General features: G+C 52.0%; 1 protein-coding gene across 1 annotated transcript in view; it reads left to right on the top strand.

Moving 5' to 3' along the window:
* The window catches only part of PAX4 (paired box 4), a 270,253-nt gene that overhangs the window by 88,125 nt on the left and 159,570 nt on the right, over nt 1-22,558 (top strand). The window contains exon 3 of the mRNA XM_085650653.1: nt 10,739-10,869. Within this exon, the coding sequence (XP_085506779.1) occupies nt 10,739-10,869 (131 nt within the window). The remainder of the gene's footprint in view (nt 1-10,738; nt 10,870-22,558) is intronic.

Genomic DNA, 22,558 nt, shown 5'->3' with positions numbered 1-22,558 from the left:
TGTTATGTGAGTGTTTAGACATTCCCAAGAAAATGCAGCCACAAACTGTTGTTAAGTAGCCTTGAGATGATTGGTGTACCCTCTTAGTCCTGAAGAAAGCAAAACACAGTTGGGGACAAATGACGAGTTCTGAACCATGTAGACGGTGCATGTGATATTGATTGTGAGTTTCTTGTTTTTGATCTGTGGAGAGGATTATGCATAAATGTAGATATCTGCATCCTCTAATCCAGTTTTACTAATTGGGCAGTTTTACATGTGATTTTGTGAACCCCTTCAAAAATCCCAAATACTCCTTAACACACATAGAAACACCCCACACAGAGGAGATAGTAGTAAGGTCAGTCCCAATATATATATATGTAATTATTTTCACCACCTCTGATTGGAGACCACTCTGGTGTCACAAACCTCACCTGCATGGTGCTATCCCAACATCTAGCTTGTGCAACCACTGCCCCTATCTGTGGTTGCTCCCTTCCAACAGTAGTCCTTACTAAACACTCACATAACACATATTCATGATTCATATTACAATAATACCCTAACTACAATTACATATATATTGGGACTGACTAATATTTTGAGGTCTCCAGAATGCTCGCTGGGATTCATGATGTACCGTACCTTAAATTGTTTTCAATTTTTGTTTGTACCTTGTGAATAATTGTTACATAGCTAGCCATAGTAAGATATCCCAGAGGAAATAAGTCTTACTCCTTGGGTAAGGTGGATTAATACCCCAGAGAATGATGTATGATCACATCTAGGGTTTACCTCTGTCTCACCAACACTGTCTCCTTTTCTCTATAAGAATATGCGTAAACTTAGTGAGTCATTTGGACCTCAGCGTGCTGACCGCCGGACAGCTTTGACAGCAGTGAATTTTCACTGAAAGTGCTCCTGTAAATACGACAGGCCATTAACCACTGACCAGAGCTTATTTTTAATATGTAGTCAATGTATGAATCCGTTATGTAATTAAGAATTGAAATTGTTCCTTCAGTTTCACAGGCTGATATCTTTTAGTCTAGGGGGAATTCAAATGCAGATCCCATGTAATATTTTCGCTATTTGGTGACTGCATTGAGCCATCCAGGTTATACTATGGATGATTGTTAGACCTGGCATCATTGGCATGAGTCTCTCCTCCATTTTTTTACTGTTTGCCTCCTCTGTTTACGATGTTTTTGCTGGTTTATTGCTTTGGGCACTGTGCCACTGCTGATCAGTGCCACAGTGCAAGTGCTCCCTATGTTAAATTGTTACATTGATTGGTGTTACCATGATTGGCTTGGTTGACTTACTGTTCAGTCCCTAGTCTAGTGCACTGCGTGTGCCAAGGGCATGTAAGTTAACTGCTGCTGGTGGGCTTGCAGCACTGGTTGTGCCACCCACAGAAGCAGCTTGTAAAATGTGTCTCAGGCCTGCCACCGCAGAGCCTGCGTGCAGTCCCTGACTGCCATGTCGACTTGGCAAGGAAACCTACTTGCCAGTCTCCAAACCTTCACTTTGCCACATCTCAGACACCTCTATGGTAGGCCCTAGGGCAGGGTGCATTGTTGGTAAAAGGTAGGTCATGCCCTGATGTGTGTGGCATGACCTAATAGTAAATTACAGCCATTTTCGTTTTTCACTATTGAAGGGCTACCTGCCTCCCATAGGCCAGAATGGGCAGACGGATTATTAACTCCATTATAATCTATCTGACTCAGGGAGCATGGTAGCATGGTAGCAGGTCGAGTTTAGTATCCCTGAACTCAGAATTTAATAACACACCCTTTAGGATGGATGGTTTTTAAATTCTATGTTTGAAAATAGCACTTTTAGAAAGTGGCTATTTTCTTGTCCAACTATCTACCGGTCTCTGCTGGTTTGGTGTGTGTGTCAGGGGCTGAGTGGCTCCAGAGGTCTGAGTGAGTCAGTGTGGGGTGAATGGGGCGTTTACACGTAGAGTGAGGGAAGAGTAGCCTGCCCTGCCTGACACAATACTGGCCCCGCCTCCTGCTGGGCGACTGATAGCCCTGCTCCTACCAGTGACAATACTGGCTCCGCCTCCTGCTGGGCGGCTGAGGACTCTGCCCTGCCCAGTGAATAGGCCAGGTGCCTCTGCCTGGCAACACCCACAACAAACCTGAGATGGTGGGAATCGCCCTGCTTGGACAAAGGGAACAAAGGGAAAAAGGGGTATAAGAGAAGGACCCCTGAACCAAGAACTCAGATCACTTCTGACAAGGAAACCTGTACCAAGGACAAGAAGCCTGCTGATCTAAGGACTTGCCTCCCCTTTCTGCCAGAGTGCTGTTTTGCTGTGGAGGAACCTGAAAGCAGCTTCTTTATTTTTGCCAAGGAACAAGGAGAGAGGAACTTGGTGTGTACTCTCTGAACACTTGCTAGAAAATCTCCAAGGACTGGAAGAGTGCCAGTCTCCTGTTGAAGTCACAGGGCCAAAGGACTTCACCATCTACGGAATTGCTGAATTGCTGGAAAGTGTTGTTTCCAGTACACAAGGGAAAATCTGCAGTCTCGACGCCAGCAGCAACGCCAGTGAGCAGTGGGTATCGGCCCCGGCTCCAAGTGACCCCGTCTCGACGCCGGTATCGACGCCAGTGAGGAGTGAGTATCGGCTCTGCCTCCAAGCGACCCCGTCCCGACGCCGCTGCTGATCGCATCGACTCGACGCCCGTCTCGACGCCGTGAGCGCTGCTCCGGCCCGACCTCCCTCGACGCCGCTGCGGATTGACCCGACTCCGAGGCACGATCGACGCCGACCTCGACGCCGACATCTCGACGCCGTGGATCATCGTTTTCTTCGTTTCTCAAGGTACTGTACTTGTGGGGTCTGTTGCGACTCCAGGCTCGACGTAGCGCTCCTCGCGGTCGACGCCGAACCTTGGGAATCTTGTAGACTCGACGTCGTGTGACTCCTGTGGGGGTTACATTGTTGCCAAAGAACTGTGCTCAGAAGAATACTTTGCTAAAGAACTATTTGCCAAGAAGAAACCTTACTTGAACTACTATTTTTCCTTCCAAAGAGTATTTATTAAGACTGTGGTATATTTTTGTCGTTATTTGGTCTTGTGCTAAGCCTTATATAAAAATACTATTTTTATAATAACTTCTGTGTCGTGTCCATCTGTAGTGTATTCACTTTATTACTGTATGTGGTCATAAATGCTTAACACACTGCCTCTGAGATAAGCCTGTCTGCTCTGCCAAGCTACCAAGGGGGTAGCAGGGGTTATCTAAGTGTGTAATCCCCTTTCCCTGACTAGAGTTGGTTGGTCCCTATTTGTCAGAAGTGTATACCTCTGCCAACTAGAGACCGCCGGTTCTAACATTGGTGGCAGCGGTGGGATTGAACTTTGCATTTATGACTCATGTGCAGTGATTAGTGTACGCTACATAGTGAAAGCAGACCATAACGCAGCCACAATCTGTTTTTGGTAGGATATTCTATTTTTGTTCTCCGCTTTCCTGGAGCTTATTTTCTTAAACACTGCCAGTTTTGACCATGGAGAATGCCAGAGCTGCTACACCTGTGGAGATTGCTGTGGGGGAATTTGATAAGGAGAAAATAGATTCCTACGTGCTAAAGGATCTAAAAGGATTTTGCAAGCAGTTTAAAGTTCCTACCACAGGTCTCACAAGGAAAGACGACTTCCTCAAAGCGCTGAAGGCCTGGTTAGAGGCCAGAAATCCCTCTGATCCGGTGGTGGTACCGGAAGAGGAAGAAGAGGAGGAAGAGCCCGCAGATGGGCCAGTGTCATCTCCAGGCAGTAGTGCGTCCTCTAGGAGCCTTTCCCCCGAAGAATTAGAAGACAGGGAGAAGGAGAGGGGGTACAAGTTAGAAATGGCAAAACTTAAATTAGGAGGGCAGTTGGAATTAGAGAATGCAAGAAGCAAGAGAGAAGCTGAAATGGAGAGCAAAAGATTAGATTTTGAGAGAGAGAAATTAGCGTTTGAACGTGAGAAGATGGTGAGGGAGATGGAGCTTAAAACTAAGAGTTTAGAGTTGAATCCCTCTGGTGGCAGCACTCCATCTGTGCCTGCAGAAAGTAGGTTTTATTTTCCTAAAGATGTGATCAAGGATTACAGTAAGAATGAAGATATTAGCCAATGGTTTAAAGCGTATGAGTTAGCATTGTTGGCCCACCGGGTCCCTGAGAAGGATTGGGGAACGGGGTTGTGGAGCCGCTTTTCAAACGAGGGGAGAGATACCTTGTTGAGCCTTCCTGCTGAGGATAGGATGTCTTATACTCATATGAAAGACGCTTTAATGCTGAGATATGGCTTAACCCCAGAAAAGTACAGACAAACCTTTAGAGAATGTAAGAAGTTGCCTGGTACTACGTGGGTTGAATATGTGTCTTTTTTCTGCAGAACCATGGATGGTTGGATAAAGGGTAGCAAGGTCGATAGTTATGATGCTCTTTATGATTTGTTTGCTTGGGAGCACTTGTCTAATAACTGTTTTCCAGAGCTACGCCAGCACCTTGTTGACAGCAAGCTATCTAACCCTAGAAAACTTGCTGAGGAGGCGGACCGCTGGGTCAGTACCAGGGTCCACAAGGGTCCAGTGGGAGACTCAGCCAAAGGTGGGCAGGGTCCCCAGCAGAAGAGTGGGGGGGACAGGGGTAAACAGAGGGAGTTTCAGAAAGGGCCCCAAAGTAGTCCCCAAGGGAACCAAGGGAAGGGTTCCCAGCCTCCCCCTGTAAAGAAGCCAGAGGCCCCGACAGGTAAACCTGTTCACAGGGGCCCCATGACCTGCTATGCCTGTAAGCAGGTGGGACACCGTTATTATGATCCCCAGTGTCCCATGAAGGATTCGAATGCACCGCCGCGTGCACCCCCTCGTCAGGTAGCAAGTGTAGCCCTGGGAGGGGATGAGATGGGTGCCCCCGGTGGGTGGGGTCCCGCAGAAATGTCCCTGGTCTCTTTAGGAGACGTGGAAATGGTCCCTCCAACCCCTCTGCCTAGTAACACTAAGAAATATAGGCAGTGGGTGACCATTAATGGCCATAGGGTGGAAGCTCTCAGAGACACCGGAGCGAGTGTGACAGCTGTCAAGTGTCACTTGGTGTCCAGAGAGCAGGTGGTCCCTCATGCATTCTACCCCGTTGTAGCTGCTGACAACTCACAGAGTAAGTGTGAGGTAGCTCAAGTTCCTTTTGAGTGGGGGGGGGTCTCAGGTACCCTTCAGGTTGCTGTGAGGCCCGCCATGCCTGTTGATTGTCTCTTGGGCAATGATTTGGAGGACTCCCCTTGGGCTAAGGTGGAGAGAAAAGCGCATCTGGAAATGTTGGGTCTGCCTGAGTGGGTGTGTGCGACCACCCGGTCCATGTCAGTCAGTAAGGGTGTTGATGGGGGCCCGGAGCCTGGAAGTATGGCCCAGGTCCCAACCGTGAAGAGAAGAGGCAGGGGGCGCGGGAAACCGTCCCCCATCGTTCCCGCGGTCCAGGAGGGAGCAGACCCTGAGGGGGATGCCCTGGAACCGACAGGAGAACAAGTGGCCGAACTGGGAGACCTGCCCGAGCTGACCCATTGGCAGCAGGATGGGGGTCCCTCCAGGGAGGAATTTTGTGCTGAACAGAAAGTGTGCCCTTCTCTTGTGGGTATGAGGCAGCAGGCCTCAGCCCAAACGACAGGTGATCAGTCGGGATCACATTGGGTCTACTGGGAGAACGATCTCCTGTATAGCGAGCCTAAGGCTGCTGAACCTGGGTCAGCCCGTGTGCTGGTGGTACCCCAGCGCTTCAGAGCCTTCCTACTGGGGTTGGCTCATGACGTTCCGTTAGCTGGACATCTGGGGCAGGACAAGACCTATGACAGGCTTGTCACCCATTTTTATTGGCCCCAGATGAGAAGGGATTCAGATATCCATTGTAGGACCTGTCAAACTTGCCAGGCAAGTGGGAAAAGTGGGCGGAAGCAGAAGGCTCCCCTCCAACCTTTTCCCGTCGTCAGTACCCCCTTTGAGCGAGTGGGAATTGACATTGTGGGGCCACTGGACCCCAAGACAGCCATGGGCAACAGGTTTATCCTGGTCTTGGTGGACCATGCCACCCGGTACCCGGAAGCCATCCCTCTCCGAACAGTGACGGCCCCCGTGGTGGGACGGGCACTGATGGGTGTTTTCTCCCGCATGGGGTTCCCCAGAGAGGTGGTGTCAGACCGGGGCACCAACTTCATTTCGAATTATATGAAGTCTCTGTGGAAGGAGTGTGGGGTAACCTACAAGTTTACCACTCCTTACCACCCTCAAGGTAATGGGCTGGTTGAGAGATTCAACCGGACCCTAAAAGGCATGATCATGGGTCTTGAAGAACCAATGAGGCGTAAATGGGACGTCCTCTTGCCATGCCTGCTGTTTGCTTACCGTGAGGTGCCACAGAAGTCTCTAGGGTTCAGCCCCTTTGAGCTCCTGTATGGTCACCCGGTAAGAGGACCTTTGAGTCTGGTCAAAGAAGGCTGGGAGCAATCTCCCAGGAAACCTCCCCAGGATGTATATAGTTACATGCTGGCCTTTAGGAACCAGACTCGGCGCTTCAGAGATCTTGCTCAGGCAAATCTGGAGGCCAGCCAGGAAGAGATGAAGCGGTGGTACGATCAGAATGCCACTCTGGTTGAGCTTCAACCTGGTCAGAAAGTTTGGGTCATGGCCCCTGTGGAACCTTGTGCGCTCAAGGACAGGTGGACTGGACCATTTGAGGTTGTGGAGAAAAAGAGCGATGTCACCTACTTGGTGGACTTGAAGTCTCCCAGGAACCCCTTAAGGGTCCTGCATGTCAACCGGTTAAAGCCCCACTTAGAAAGGTCCGAAGTGGGCATGCTCCTTGCCACAGATGCTGGGATGGAGGAGGAGAGTGAGCCTCTTCCTGACCTCTTGTGGGCAAAAGAAAAAGATGGGTCAGTGGATGGTGTTGTCCTCTCTGACACACTGACCCCTGAGCAGCAGCAAGATTGTCGCCATCTGTTGGTACAATTCCCTGATCTGTTCTCCTTAATCCCTGGTGTCACTCAGTGGTGTGTCCATGATGTGGACACCGGGGACAGCACTCCTGTGAGGCACAAGGCCTACAGGGTGACTGACAAGGTCAGAGCATACATCAAGGAGGAGGTCTCCAAGATGTTTGCCTTAGGGGTGGTTGAGTCCTCTAGCAGTCCTTGGGCCAGCCCAGTGGTCTTGGTCCCAAAGGCTGCAGCGCCTGGTGCTTCACCAGAACTTCGGTTCTGTGTGGATTACCGAGGACTCAATTCGGTCACCAAGACTGACGCGCACCCCATCCCCAGAGCTGATGAGCTCATCGATCGGTTGGGGGCTGCCCGGTACCTTAGTACGTTTGATCTAACGTCTGGGTACTGGCAGATCGCCTTGACTGAGGGGGCAAAAGAGAGGTCTGCATTCTCCACACCAGATGGGCACTACCAGTTCCGGGTGATGCCCTTTGGGATGAAGAATGCCCCTGCCACATTCCAGAGGTTGGTTAACCAGGTATTGGCCGGGCTGGAAGATTTCAGCGCCGCCTACCTGGACGATATAGCAGTGTTCAGCGCCAGCTGGGAGGAACACTTGCGCCACCTCCAGGAAGTGTTGTTGGCCCTGCGCAGAGCAGGCCTCACAATCAAGGCCAGTAAGTGCCAGATTGGGCAGGGTTCAGTGGTGTACTTGGGGCACCAAGTAGGGAGCGGCAAGGTGGCCCCCCTGCAACCCAAGATAGATACCATCCTGGCTTGGGAACCGCCCAAAACCCAGACTCAGGTGAGAGCCTTCTTGGGTCTCACGGGTTACTACAGGAGGTTTGTCAAGGGGTATGGCAACATTGTGCACCCCTTGACCTCGCTGACTTCCAGGAAGCAGCCGAGACTTGTGATCTGGACTGACGCCTGTCAGAAAGCCTTTGACACCCTGAAAACTGCAATGTGTACAGCACCGGTCCTCCAGGCACCCGACTTTTCAAAAGAATTCATTGTCCAGACGGACGCTTCAGAGCATGGTGTGGGGGCTGTTCTAGCACAGATGAATGAGGAGGGCCGAGACTTACCTGTAGCCTTCATCAGCCGGAGGTTACTTCCCAGGGAACAAAGGTGGAGTGCGATCGAGCGTGAGGCATTCGCTGTGGTCTGGGCGCTGAAGAAGCTAAGACCCTACTTGTTTGGGTCTCACTTCCGGGTTCAGACGGACCACAGGCCCCTCAGATGGTTAATGCAGATGAGGGGTGAGAACCCAAAGCTGTTGAGGTGGTCCATTTCCCTACAGGGGATGGACTTTACGGTGGAACACCGCCCTGGTACAGATCACGCCAATGCTGATGGTCTGTCCAGATTTTTCCGCCTTAGTGATGAGGACTCCCTGGGTGAAGGGTAGTTCTCCCCACATTTCAGCTGGAGGGGACACGTGTTAGACCTGGCATCATTGGCATGAGTCTCTCCTCCATTTTTTTACTGTTTGCCTCCTCTGTTTACGATGTTTTTGCTGGTTTATTGCTTTGGGCACTGTGCCACTGCTGATCAGTGCCACAGTGCAAGTGCTCCCTATGTTAAATTGTTACATTGATTGGTGTTACCATGATTGGTTTGGTTGACTTACTGTTCAGTCCCTAGTCTAGTGCACTGAGTGTGCCAAGGGCGTGTAAGTTAACTGCTGCTGGTGGGCTTGCAGCACTGGTTGTGCCACCCACAGAAGCAGCGTGCAAAATGTGTCTCAGGCCTGCCACCGCGGCGCCTGCGTGCAGTCCCTGACTGCCATGTCGACTTGGTAAGGAAACCTACTTACCAGTCTCTAAACCTTCCCTTTGCCACATTTCAGACACCTCTATGGTAGGCCCTAGGGCAGGGTGCATTGTTGGTAAAAGGTAGGTCATGCCCTGATGTGTGTGGCATGACCTAATAGTGAATTACAGCCATTTTCGTTTTTCACTATTGAAGGGCCACCTGCCTCCAATAGGCCAGACTGGGCAGACTGATTATTAACTCCATTATAATCTATCTGACTCAGGGAGCCTGGTAGCAAGTCGAGTTTAGTATCCCTGAACTCAGAATTTAATAACACACCCTTTAGGATGGATGGTTTTTAAATTCTATGTTTGAAAATAGCACTTTTAGAAAGTGGCTATTTTCTTGTCCAACTATCTACCGGTCTCTGCTGGTTTGGTGTGTGTGTCAGGGGCTGAGTGGCTCCAGAGGTCTGAGTGAGTCAGTGTGGGGTGAATGGGGCGTTTACACGTAGAGTGAGGGAAGAGTAGCCTGCCCTGCCTGACACAATACTGGCCCCGCCTCCTGCTGGGCGACTGATAGCCCTGCTCCTACCAGTGACAATACTGGCTCCACCTCCTGCTGGGCGGCTGAGGACTCTGCCCTGCCCAGTGAATAGGCCAGGTGCCTCTGCCTGGCAACACCCACAACAAACCTGAGATGGTGGGAATCGCCCTGCTTGGACAAAGGGAACAAAGGGAAAAAGGGGTATAAGAGAAGGACCCCTGAACCAAGAACTCAGATCACTTCTGACAAGGAAACCTGTACCAAGGACAAGAAGCCTGCTGATCTAAGGACTTGCCTCCCCTTTCTGCCAGAGTGCTGTTTTGCTGTGGAGGAACCTGAAAGCAGCTTCTTTATTTTTGCCAAGGAACAAGGAGAGAGGAACTTGGTGTGTACTCTCTGAACACTTGCTAGAAAATCTCCAAGGACTGGAAGAGTGCCAGTCTCCTGTTGAAGTCACAGGGCCAAAGGACTTCACCATCTACGGAATTGCTGAATTGCTGGAAAGTGTTGTTTCCAGTACACAAGGGAAAATCTGCAGTCTCGACGCCAGCAGCAACGCCAGTGAGCAGTGGGTATCGGCCCCGGCTCCAAGTGACCCCGTCTCGACGCCGGTATCGACGCCAGTGAGGAGTGAGTATCGGCTCTGCCTCCAAGCGACCCCGTCCCGACGCCGCTGCTGATCGCATCGACTCGACGCCCGTCTCGACGCCGTGAGCGCTGCTCCGGCCCGACCTCCCTCGACGCCGCTGCGGATTGACCCGACTCCGAGGCACGATCGACGCCGACCTCGACGCCGACATCTCGACGCCGTGGATCATCGTTTTCTTCGTTTCTCAAGGTACTGTACTTGTGGGGTCTGTTGCGACTCCAGGCTCGACGTAGCGCTCCTCGCGGTCGACGCCGAACCTTGGGAATCTTGTAGACTCGACGTCGTGTGACTCCTGTGGGGGTTACATTGTTGCCAAAGAACTGTGCTCAGAAGAATACTTTGCTAAAGAACTATTTGCCAAGAAGAAACCTTACTTGAACTACTATTTTTCCTTCCAAAGAGTATTTATTAAGACTGTGGTATATTTTTGTCGTTATTTGGTCTTGTGCTAAGCCTTATATAAAAATACTATTTTTATAATAACTTCTGTGTCGTGTCCATCTGTAGTGTATTCACTTTATTACTGTATGTGGTCATAAATGCTTAACACACTGCCTCTGAGATAAGCCTGTCTGCTCTGCCAAGCTACCAAGGGGGTAGCAGGGGTTATCTAAGTGTGTAATCCCCTTTCCCTGACTAGAGTTGGTTGGTCCCTATTTGTCAGAAGTGTATACCTCTGCCAACTAGAGACCGCCGGTTCTAACAATGATATTGCGCCTTAATGCACCTGCTTAGTGATGCTTTTACTCACTCATCGAACCTGAATTTTTCTGTAAACCTGTCAGTGGTGCATTTGCTTGTTTTCATATAAGTTATACTTTTGTCTAGGTCCCAGCAGTGTAAACCAACTGGGAGGGATGTTTGTCAATGGCCGACCTCTGCCGACATGTAAGAGAAAGAGGATCATTGAGCTGGCGTGCACTGGGATTCGGGCATGTGACATTTCCAGGATCTTACAGGTGAGACTTTTGGAAAGACTTATCATGGGGATGGGAGAAAAATTAAAACTTATCAATTAAGAGGGGGAAAATTTCTCAAACTTTGTGGTTCTATGTGTAGACCAGCAGACCCTTGGCTGAAGTGTGAGCTGATATTCACCCCTTTGTAAAGATCATGGTATGAGTAAGGAAGACTATAGTGCAGGGCCGGACTGGCCGTAAGGGGCACTGGGCATTTCCCCAGTGGGCTGGAGGGGTGGGGGCGGGTTTTGTGGCCGCAGGGTGCCGCTTTTCTTACAGGGTGCCGGTTTCTGTAAGAAAAGCGGGAGCAGTGCTTAGCGGCTAACAATCCCCTCCCCTCCCGTTACCAGGGCCGGTGGGGAAGTAACCTGCCAGGGCTGGTTGCTGGTCTCAGTCCGGCCCTGCTTTAGTGTTAGTGCCTTAGGACACACTCCAGCCATTTCATCTAAACTTTAAGAGTAGGAAGAGATATCACATGCATTTGATTATCTGATGACAAAACAAGAATTGAAATGACCAGATCTTTAATGCCAAAGACATCATAAGATATTACAGCATTCAGAATTTAAAACCTTGATATGGTTACTGTAATTCCTACTATTAGCGTATAAACAGGTAGGTATTCCAGGGTGTCATGGTAGGATCACAGTTACAACCCCTTGTGCCTTCAAATAACACATCTGTCATTAATTACAGTGTCACAGTATTCCTGGCCATCAGTTCCTGACGGGTTCTTTCTGGACCAGTTAGAGGACAAATGTGGCCGTATCACTGCTCCTGTGGGTAATAAACTCAGGAGCCAGCTCTCATGAAATATTCTGGATATTGTAAGAGGTTAAATGATGTCTCTACTAAACTAGTGAAGCTGAGGGCAATCCATTGACCATCTGTCCTACAGGACATTAGAAGGAGGTAAAAAACACACATATGTCTCAAAGATTCCTTACAGTTTCTCAGTTTGTATTTTGCTGATAATAGTGCTGGGCAGACACTACAAAGAATGAGACATCCTCTGATTGTGAGCTGCTTTTGGCCTTTAGCCTCTAGGACGAAGTCTGTGTTGCGTGTTTACAATTGGAGAACGAACAAAGGCATGCTCGTGACCAGAAAGGATGTATTGGGATTAAGAGACATGGATGCAATAAAGCTGTGCCCAAGGTACTTACATACTTCCTGGGAATCCTTGATATTATACACAAATTAAGAATGACCATCATGGTACCTAGTTGGAGTGTAGGAAAACTGGTTATAATCAACATCCTCTAATTTCTGTAATGGGTTACACTCATTTTCTGGAAGTATCACCCGTCCCTAACCAAGTGAGTCAACTTCAAAATACTATAACCAATGCACACATCACTTTATAGCAAAAGATAGAAATGAAAAACTTGTAGCACTCAAACCTACGCAGTTGCCTAGAAGAATTTTCCCATATAACAAAATGAAGAGGCCTTGGCAGATTCTATTTCTAAGTTTGCATTGGGCAAAACCTTGCACATTCTTACCTGGAAAACCTAGCTTGGGTCAACAGCCACCTGCTTTAACACATTTGAAGCTTACCAGCTAAAATGTGGCTATCCTTATTGTTGGACTTGGCCCTTCTGGCAGGTTCACCCCTGAACTTTTTGCTTTTTATTGGCGACTTGGTGTGGTGATTTCTTGGTTTCTGCGCACTTTCCCTGTGTCCCAGGGTAAAGTGCGTGCGCGCTCTGAGTGCATGTGGTGAGATAGGCCTGCCCTCCCATAGGAATGCATGGGGAATGTATGTGTCCCTAGTAGTTCCTGATGCGTGGGGTGTGCAGGCCCGAGTTTGGTATGTGCGGACTCGTGGGAGTGAATGCTGCGCGATGATGTGTGCGGCGTGCATGTACCTAGTGTGGAAGTGCCACTTCTAGAAGTGGGCACTTCTGTGTGCAGTGTGTCTGTCGCGTGATTGGCTGGTCATGTCATGTGACGGGCTAGGGATTCCCCAGAGTCAGGATGAGTCACCCAGTGGTGAAAGGGGAGATCAGCAGCTAGATGGGTGGGAGGAGTACACCTGGGTCCTGAATAGGACAGGGTTTTCCACACACAATGCTGGCCCCGCCCCCTGCGGTGCGACTGACGACCCTAGCCCTGCCAATGAATAGAGTGAGGGGCTGAGCACATCAAGGGTGCTCCCCAACCAGCTGCGACTGGTTTTCCCCCTCACCCTGAACCCAGAACAAAGGGATGTGGTGTATAAAAAGGGGCTGTGTCCCCTTACAAAATGTTCTTGTTCCAACTCGAATCTACCAGGGGCGTGCTGCTGCTGGGGCCCAGGGGAAGGCTTGCCTCCCTGGGCCCTGCCCAGCCCCTGGATACCTGGAGGATTTTCCCTTGCTGGGAGCTGCTTTGCTCCATCTTCAGATGCCCAGGACTGCTTAGAACTTTTCCCTTTGCCAAGGGTTGTTACAGCCTGCTAGCGCCCTAGGAGCGCTTTTATCGCTATTTTTGGCCAGGAAGAAGAGCGTGCATGCTCTGCAGCGCTCAGCTGCCATCCTTGCCCCCAGAGGGAATCCCCAGCGTAGGGATTCCCCCGTAATGGCTGTTCCGTGTGGGAGCCTACCCTGCCGCCTGTCGGCTTATGATAATTATGCGCGGGTGCCCACCCCGCATTTGCGGCCTTAATTTATATCATTGCGGGTGCCCACCCCGCTAAATATGCCGCCCAACTGCTTGATTTAAAAGCGGGTGCCCACCCCGCACTTTACCTCGTGAAACTTCACCGCCGCGGCTCGCGGCAAAACCGGAAGCCAGGCAGGCCTGCCCGTGACATGGGCGGGGCCTGCAACCAAGCCGGAAGAGGCCGGCGTGAGTTTGTGGCGCGGGGCTCCCATGACCGAGGGAGAGCCCCGCGCCGCACTGCCCGCAAAGAAGAAGACAGCGTCCCCCGCCGCCTCTGGAGAGCAGCCTGGTGAGTAGAGCTGCCTGGAGGGGGGAGGTCGCCAGATAGAGGCACCCGTGCTGTGCTGAGCGGCCCCTCGTTACAGTGGGCCGCTCCAACATGCCTCTCCCGTGTGCGTGCCGGACGAGGCACTGCGCTGGATCCCGTCTTTCTCCGAGCAGCCCCCGCTTGATAGTGGGGCTGCTCCAACGAGGGGGCACAATTGTTTTGAGAAGCCCCACGAGGCGGGCCGGGTCATTCTTGAGCCCCAGATGGCTCCAACAGTGACACATTGTTTAGAGCCCTAGCATGGCTCCGACTTCGGGGGCATTATTTTCTCTGAGCCCACGAGGCTCCTACGCTATTTGGGGACATGCTTAGTTTAAAGCGCCCGTGCGCTCTACGTTTCAGGGGGCCATTTGATATTTAGAAGTCCCAGGGGGACTTGGGGACATGTTGTTTCTAGAGCCTAGAGGGCTCCCACGTTGTGACATTGTGTCATGGGCCATTTGAGAGCCCAGGCCCCTATTTGCCTTCCACAGCTGCGCAGCACTTAGTGCCAGCTGCAGCGTTTAGGCCCTGCTTTGTCCCCAGCTGCCCAGCAAGTAGTGGGCAGCTGCTACGTTTAGGTTCTGGTGCGTCCTGGACTCTAATGTGATTGAGGTGTTATTGCGATTCATGCTAATGTGCTTTTGGGTGCTAGGAAATGTATTGTGTATAGCATGTTTTGCGCACCCTGTGTCTGATACCTCTAAATGTGGTTATTTCTGCCTAGAAGGTTGTTTTACCTGCTTAGGTTGATGGTAGGGAGAATGTACTTCCCTGTGCGATGTGCGCCCCTAGTATAGTTATAGCTAGGTGGTTAAGTCTAATGAGTTAGACCAATGAGAATTGCATAATGTGATTTATGCCCCTGTGATAGATACAGGATAGGTTTTATACCTGATGCTAGTGTGATGACGCTGAGGTCATTATTGCGCCAGTAGAGACTGGTTGTGCTCTACATTTACTTTGTGTTATGTTCTACGTTTACTATTGGTGATTTGTGCTATGTCCTAAGTGCTAATTCCTGACAGTGGTCCATGTGGCCCTGTCCCCTGTATATATAATCCCTTGTAAATTCTGCCCGTGCCTGTTGGCACATTGTAAAGTGTGTGTTTTTTTCTAGTGTGTTTGGTATAATACAAAGGCTATTTTTATAGAATACCTTGTGTGGAGTTTCCTTTGTGGTGGGCCTTGGGTGTTGTTGCTGGGTGCGCGCGCAAACGCTTTACACATCGCCTCAGAGATAAGCCTGACTGCTCGTGCCAAGCTACCAAGGGGGTGAGCAGGGGTTATCTTTGGCGTGTAACTTCCTTGCCCTGACTAGAGTGGTGGTTTCTGCCTGACTTTGGCGCAAGCCCTAGCCAACCAGAAATCCCATTTCTAACATTGGTGATCAGCGGTGGGATTTGGACTTGCGTTTGCGCTGTACCGCAGCAGCAACTGGCCGCACTACAAAACTCTGCATTTAGATAAATCACATGGTATAGGGATTATTGTTTTTAAATGTCATTTCTGTGGAAATGTGTTTCTTGTGCACTGTGAGTTAGGTGTCCCTAGCTCGGGAGGGTAGATCATCCCCCTTAGTGCGTTGTGTTTTCTGGATTCACCAGAGGGTGGGATCCAGTGGTGGCAGCAGATGTGTGTCCAGTGCATGTATTCCCATTCCCAGTTCCCGGGGTAGTGGTACCTGTGTCACGTGGTGGTCAGGTTGAGAAATCAGGGGCGGTAGAAACTGTCTTACCAGTCTTGGGAGGGGTTTGGAGATGAATGTGTAATGCGCTGGATGAATGTGAATGTCCCATTCCCAGTTCCCAGAGTGATAGTACCTGTGTCACGTGGTGGTCAGGTTGAGAAATCAGGGGCGGTAGAAACTGTCTTACTAGTCTGGGGGGTGTGAGTGTGGATGAATGTTGTGTTGCACTGGAAGATTGAGTGTTAAATGGTGTGTGTAAATTATTTTGAGCTTGTTTTTGGGAGTAACCCTAGAAGAATGGTGCAGGTATCTCCACAAACCCTTGCGGCGGAGATGGTTTAGAGTAGCCCAGCTAGGTACCCTTATTTGTGAGGAGGTTGAGTGGTCTCACGCCTGAACTGGTTGAGGGCGTGACCCTGGGTTGTATTCCCAACCCCAACCTCAGTCTCCAGGACTGGTTGGTTCCATGAGGGAACACCAGGTAGGGAGCCTAGTCTGTCCTGTTGTACTGTTCTTCGAGGTGGTTCTTCCTGTTTGAGGTAAGCTGGGAGTGTCTGTAGTCAGGCCTCCATCAGTTTTGGTGTCGAGCAGTGCCACTCCTAGGTGGAGGGTGCAGAGGTTCAGTTTTGAGGGGTGAGAGGGGGAAGAGTCCCCAGTGGGAGCCAGTGGGTCAGGGGCCGGCCAGAAGGGCTGGGCCACCAATGAGTGACCATGGTGACGCCACTTCTGTCCTGGGGCATCTTCACGCACTGTCAGAGGGACAGGAGGTCGTGAGCTCTGCGCCAGGCAGACTGTCACACAACACGCTAGGTATGTGTCACCCTCGGGAGCGTATATGTACTCCCAGGAAGTCCTGGTTCTCCGGGCAATTGTGAGGTGATACCCCCCTGATAGCAGGTGGGGTACAGTTGTGAGGGGTGAGAGGGGGAGAGGTCCCCAGTGGGAACCAGTGGGTCAGGGGGCCAGCCGGATGGGCTGAGCCACCAATGAGTGACCATGGTGATGCCACTTCTGTCCTGGGGCATCTTCACGCACTGTCGGAGGGACAGGAGGTCGTGAGCTCTGCGCCAGGTTGCTGGGGCATCTTCACGCACTGTCAGAGGGACAGGAGGTCGTGAGCTCTGCGCCAGGTTGCTGGGGCATCTTCACGCACTGTCAGAGGGACAGGAGGTCGGGAGCTCTGCGCCAGGCAGACTGTCACATGACACGCTAGGTATGTGTCACCCTTAGGAAGTCCTGGTCCGCCAGGCATCTGACCAAAGGGTACGTCCCTCGGTTGGGGAGCCAGTAGCCGGTGTTTCCGGATCTGGACGTAAGGACGACTGTAGTCAGTGTCCTGGCCGGTTTGCCTTCTAGGGGTACCACTCCAGTTGGGACGGTGCGGAACTCTGGAAGGGGGTGCAGAGGGAGGGCGGCCTCGCCTCTGACCCCGGTGCAGCCGGTGAACTTGGATCCCAGGTGGTAGACCAGTTGGTGGAGAGAGGTCCTGAACTGGTGGGAGAGTTGGGTTCTGGTGGGTGCTTCCCTGGGAGGGTGCGGAACCCCAGAAGTAGAGGTAGGGTGGGGCATTCTTGCCCGTGACCTCTGGTCAGCCTGAGGGTGCGGACCCTAGGTTGAAGGATCAGTGGTAGTTGGGAACTACACTGAGAGGGAGAGTGGAGAATGGCTTGTATGCCAGGGGTTACTACCCCCCACTCTGGGTTTGGCCAGGACCAGTGGTATCTGGGTGGCCTAGGGCCTGGTCCTGGCCGTGGACAACTAGGTAGTACCAGTGGGGTAGCCTAGTTGGGCCTGAGTTCTTTTCGGTTGTTTTTTTTTCAGATGGAACCATGTTGATTGAGAATGGCGTAGAACCGGAGAGTGTCCCTGCAGTGCGGGCCTGCGTCCGTGTTCTATCGCCCCAAGCAGGGAAGTCCATCACGGTGGTGATTGGTCTGCCCTGCGTTTTGGCTGGAAGGGGGTTGTGTTGGACTTGGCCCTTCTGGCAGGTTCACCCCTGAACTTTTTGCTTTTTATTGGCGACTTGGTGTGGTGATTTCTTGGTTTCTGCGCACTTTCCCTGTGTCCCAGGGTAAAGTGCGTGCGCGCTCTGAGTGCATGTGGTGAGATAGGCCTGCCCTCCCATAGGAATGCATGGGGAATGTATGTGTCCCTAGTAGTTCCTGATGCGTGGGGTGTGCAGGCCCGAGTTTGGTATGTGCGGACTCGTGGGAGTGAATGCTGCGCGATGATGTGTGCGGCGTGCATGTACCTAGTGTGGAAGTGCCACTTCTAGAAGTGGGCACTTCTGTGTGCAGTGTGTCTGTCGCGTGATTGGCTGGTCATGTCATGTGACGGGCTAGGGATTCCCCAGAGTCAGGATGAGTCACCCAGTGGTGAAAGGGGAGATCAGCAGCTAGATGGGTGGGAGGAGTACACCTGGGTCCTGAATAGGACAGGGTTTTCCACACACAATGCTGGCCCCGCCCCCTGCGGTGCGACTGACGACCCTAGCCCTGCCAATGAATAGAGTGAGGGGCTGAGCACATCAAGGGTGCTCCCCAACCAGCTGCGACTGGTTTTCCCCCTCACCCTGAACCCAGAACAAAGGGATGTGGTGTATAAAAAGGGGCTGTGTCCCCTTACAAAATGTTCTTGTTCCAACTCGAATCTACCAGGGGCGTGCTGCTGCTAGGGCCCAGGGGAAGGCTTGCCTCCCTGGGCCCTGCCCAGCCCCTGGATACCTGGAGGATTTTCCCTTGCTGGGAGCTGCTTTGCTCCATCTTCAGATGCCCAGGACTGCTTAGAACTTTTCCCTTTGCCAAGGCTTGTTACAGCCTGCTAGCGCCCTAGGAGCGCTTTTATCGCTATTTTTGGCCAGGAAGAAGAGCGTGCATGCTCTGCAGCGCTCAGCTGCCATCCTTGCCCCCAGAGGGAATCCCCAGCGTAGGGATTCCCCCGTAATGGCTGTTCCGTGTGGGAGCCTACCCTGCCGCCTGTCGGCTTATGATAATTATGCGCGGGTGCCCACCCCGCATTTGCGGCCTTAATTTATATCATTGCGGGTGCCCACCCCGCTAAATATGCCGCCCAACTGCTTGATTTAAAAGCGGGTGCCCACCCCGCACTTTACCTCGTGAAACTTCACCGCCGCGGCTCGCGGCAAAACCGGAAGCCAGGCAGGCCTGCCCGTGACATGGGCGGGGCCTGCAACCAAGCCGGAAGAGGCCGGCGTGAGTTTGTGGCGCGGGGCTCCCATGACCGAGGGAGAGCCCCGCGCCGCACTGCCCGCAAAGAAGAAGACAGCGTCCCCCGCCGCCTCTGGAGAGCAGCCTGGTGAGTAGAGCTGCCTGGAGGGGGGAGGTCGCCAGATAGAGGCACCCGTGCAGTGCTGAGCGGCCCCTCGTTACAGTGGGCCGCTCCAACATGCCTCTCCCGTGTGCGTGCCGGACGAGGCACTGCGCTGGATCCCGTCTTTCTCCGAGCAGCCCCCGCTTGATAGTGGGGCTGCTCCAACGAGGGGGCACAATTGTTTTGAGAAGCCCCACGAGGCGGGCCGGGTCATTCTTGAGCCCCAGATGGCTCCAACAGTGACACATTGTTTAGAGCCCTAGCATGGCTCCGACTTCGGGGGCATTATTTTCTCTGAGCCCACGAGGCTCCTACGCTATTTGGGGACATGCTTAGTTTAAAGCGCCCGTGCGCTCTACGTTTCAGGGGGCCATTTGATATTTAGAAGTCCCAGGGGGACTTGGGGACATGTTGTTTCTAGAGCCTAGAGGGCTCCCACGTTGTGACATTGTGTCATGGGCCATTTGAGAGCCCAGGCCCCTATTTGCCTTCCACAGCTGCGCAGCACTTAGTGCCAGCTGCAGCGTTTAGGCCCTGCTTTGTCCCCAGCTGCCCAGCAAGTAGTGGGCAGCTGCTACGTTTAGGTTCTGGTGCGTCCTGGACTCTAATGTGATTGAGGTGTTATTGCGATTCATGCTAATGTGCTTTTGGGTGCTAGGAAATGTATTGTGTATAGCATGTTTTGCGCACCCTGTGTCTGATACCTCTAAATGTGGTTATTTCTGCCTAGAAGGTTGTTTTACCTGCTTAGGTTGATGGTAGGGAGAATGTACTTCCCTGTGCGATGTGCGCCCCTAGTATAGTTATAGCTAGGTGGTTAAGTCTAATGAGTTAGACCAATGAGAATTGCATAATGTGATTTATGCCCCTGTGATAGATACAGGATAGGTTTTATACCTGATGCTAGTGTGATGACGCTGAGGTCATTATTGCGCCAGTAGAGACTGGTTGTGCTCTACATTTACTTTGTGTTATGTTCTACGTTTACTATTGGTGATTTGTGCTATGTCCTAAGTGCTAATTCCTGACAGTGGTCCATGTGGCCCTGTCCCCTGTATATATAATCCCTTGTAAATTCTGCCCGTGCCTGTTGGCACATTGTAAAGTGTGTGTTTTTTTCTAGTGTGTTTGGTATAATACAAAGGCTATTTTTATAGAATACCTTGTGTGGAGTTTCCTTTGTGGTGGGCCTTGGGTGTTGTTGCTGGGTGCGCGCGCAAACGCTTTACACATCGCCTCAGAGATAAGCCTGACTGCTCGTGCCAAGCTACCAAGGGGGTGAGCAGGGGTTATCTTTGGCGTGTAACTTCCTTGCCCTGACTAGAGTGGTGGTTTCTGCCTGACTTTGGCGCAAGCCCTAGCCAACCAGAAATCCCATTTCTAACATTGGTGATCAGCGGTGGGATTTGGACTTGCGTTTGCGCTGTACCGCAGCAGCAACTGGCCGCACTACAAAACTCTGCATTTAGATAAATCACATGGTATAGGGATTATTGTTTTTAAATGTCATTTCTGTGGAAATGTGTTTCTTGTGCACTGTGAGTTAGGTGTCCCTAGCTCGGGAGGGTAGATCATCCCCCTTAGTGCGTTGTGTTTTCTGGATTCACCAGAGGGTGGGATCCAGTGGTGGCAGCAGATGTGTGTCCAGTGCATGTATTCCCATTCCCAGTTCCCGGGGTAGTGGTACCTGTGTCACGTGGTGGTCAGGTTGAGAAATCAGGGGCGGTAGAAACTGTCTTACCAGTCTTGGGAGGGGTTTGGAGATGAATGTGTAATGCGCTGGATGAATGTGAATGTCCCATTCCCAGTTCCCAGAGTGATAGTACCTGTGTCACGTGGTGGTCAGGTTGAGAAATCAGGGGCGGTAGAAACTGTCTTACTAGTCTGGGGGGTGTGAGTGTGGATGAATGTTGTGTTGCACTGGAAGATTGAGTGTTAAATGGTGTGTGTAAATTATTTTGAGCTTGTTTTTGGGAGTAACCCTAGAAGAATGGTGCAGGTATCTCCACAAACCCTTGCGGCGGAGATGGTTTAGAGTAGCCCAGCTAGGTACCCTTATTTGTGAGGAGGTTGAGTGGTCTCACGCCTGAACTGGTTGAGGGCGTGACCCTGGGTTGTATTCCCAACCCCAACCTCAGTCTCCAGGACTGGTTGGTTCCATGAGGGAACACCAGGTAGGGAGCCTAGTCTGTCCTGTTGTACTGTTCTTCGAGGTGGTTCTTCCTGTTTGAGGTAAGCTGGGAGTGTCTGTAGTCAGGCCTCCATCAGTTTTGGTGTCGAGCAGTGCCACTCCTAGGTGGAGGGTGCAGAGGTTCAGTTTTGAGGGGTGAGAGGGGGAAGAGTCCCCAGTGGGAGCCAGTGGGTCAGGGGCCGGCCAGAAGGGCTGGGCCACCAATGAGTGACCATGGTGACGCCACTTCTGTCCTGGGGCATCTTCACGCACTGTCAGAGGGACAGGAGGTCGTGAGCTCTGCGCCAGGCAGACTGTCACACAACACGCTAGGTATGTGTCACCCTCGGGAGCGTATATGTACTCCCAGGAAGTCCTGGTTCTCCGGGCAATTGTGAGGTGATACCCCCCTGATAGCAGGTGGGGTACAGTTGTGAGGGGTGAGAGGGGGAGAGGTCCCCAGTGGGAACCAGTGGGTCAGGGGGCCAGCCGGATGGGCTGAGCCACCAATGAGTGACCATGGTGATGCCACTTCTGTCCTGGGGCATCTTCACGCACTGTCGGAGGGACAGGAGGTCGTGAGCTCTGCGCCAGGTTGCTGGGGCATCTTCACGCACTGTCAGAGGGACAGGAGGTCGTGAGCTCTGCGCCAGGTTTCTGGGGCATCTTCACGCACTGTCAGAGGGACAGGAGGTCGGGAGCTCTGCGCCAGGCAGACTGTCACATGACACGCTAGGTATGTGTCACCCTTAGGAAGTCCTGGTCCGCCAGGCATCTGACCAAAGGGTACGTCCCTCGGTTGGGGAGCCAGTAGCCGGTGTTTCCGGATCTGGACGTAAGGACGACTGTAGTCAGTGTCCTGGCCGGTTTGCCTTCTAGGGGTACCACTCCAGTTGGGACGGTGCGGAACTCTGGAAGGGGGTGCAGAGGGAGGGCGGCCTCGCCTCTGACCCCGGTGCAGCCGGTGAACTTGGATCCCAGGTGGTAGACCAGTTGGTGGAGAGAGGTCCTGAACTGGTGGGAGAGTTGGGTTCTGGTGGGTGCTTCCCTGGGAGGGTGCGGAACCCCAGAAGTAGAGGTAGGGTGGGGCATTCTTGTCCGTGACCTCTGGTCAGCCTGAGGGTGCGGACCCTAGGTTGAAGGATCAGTGGTAGTTGGGAACTACACTGAGAGGGAGAGTGGAGAATGGCTTGTATGCCAGGGGTTACTACCCCCCACTCTGGGTTTGGCCAGGACCAGTGGTATCTGGGTGGCCTAGGGCCTGGTCCTGGCCGTGGACAACTAGGTAGTACCAGTGGGGTAGCCTAGTTGGGCCTGAGTTCTTTTCGGTTGTTTTTTTTTCAGATGGAACCATGTTGATTGAGAATGGCGTAGAACCGGAGAGTGTCCCTGCAGTGCGGGCCTGCGTCCGTGTTCTATCGCCCCAAGCAGGGAAGTCCATCACGGTGGTGATTGGTCTGCCCTGCGTTTTGGCTGGAAGGGGGTTGTTGGACTTGGCCCTTCTGGCAGGTTCACCCCTGAACTTTTTGCTTTTTATTGGCGACTT

Source organism: Triturus cristatus, chromosome 4_1, assembly GCF_964204655.1.
Source record: "Triturus cristatus chromosome 4_1, aTriCri1.1, whole genome shotgun sequence".
In the NCBI taxonomy this organism is placed as follows: domain Eukaryota; kingdom Metazoa; phylum Chordata; class Amphibia; order Caudata; family Salamandridae; genus Triturus; species Triturus cristatus.
This window is presented reverse-complemented; position numbering and strand designations above follow the sequence as displayed.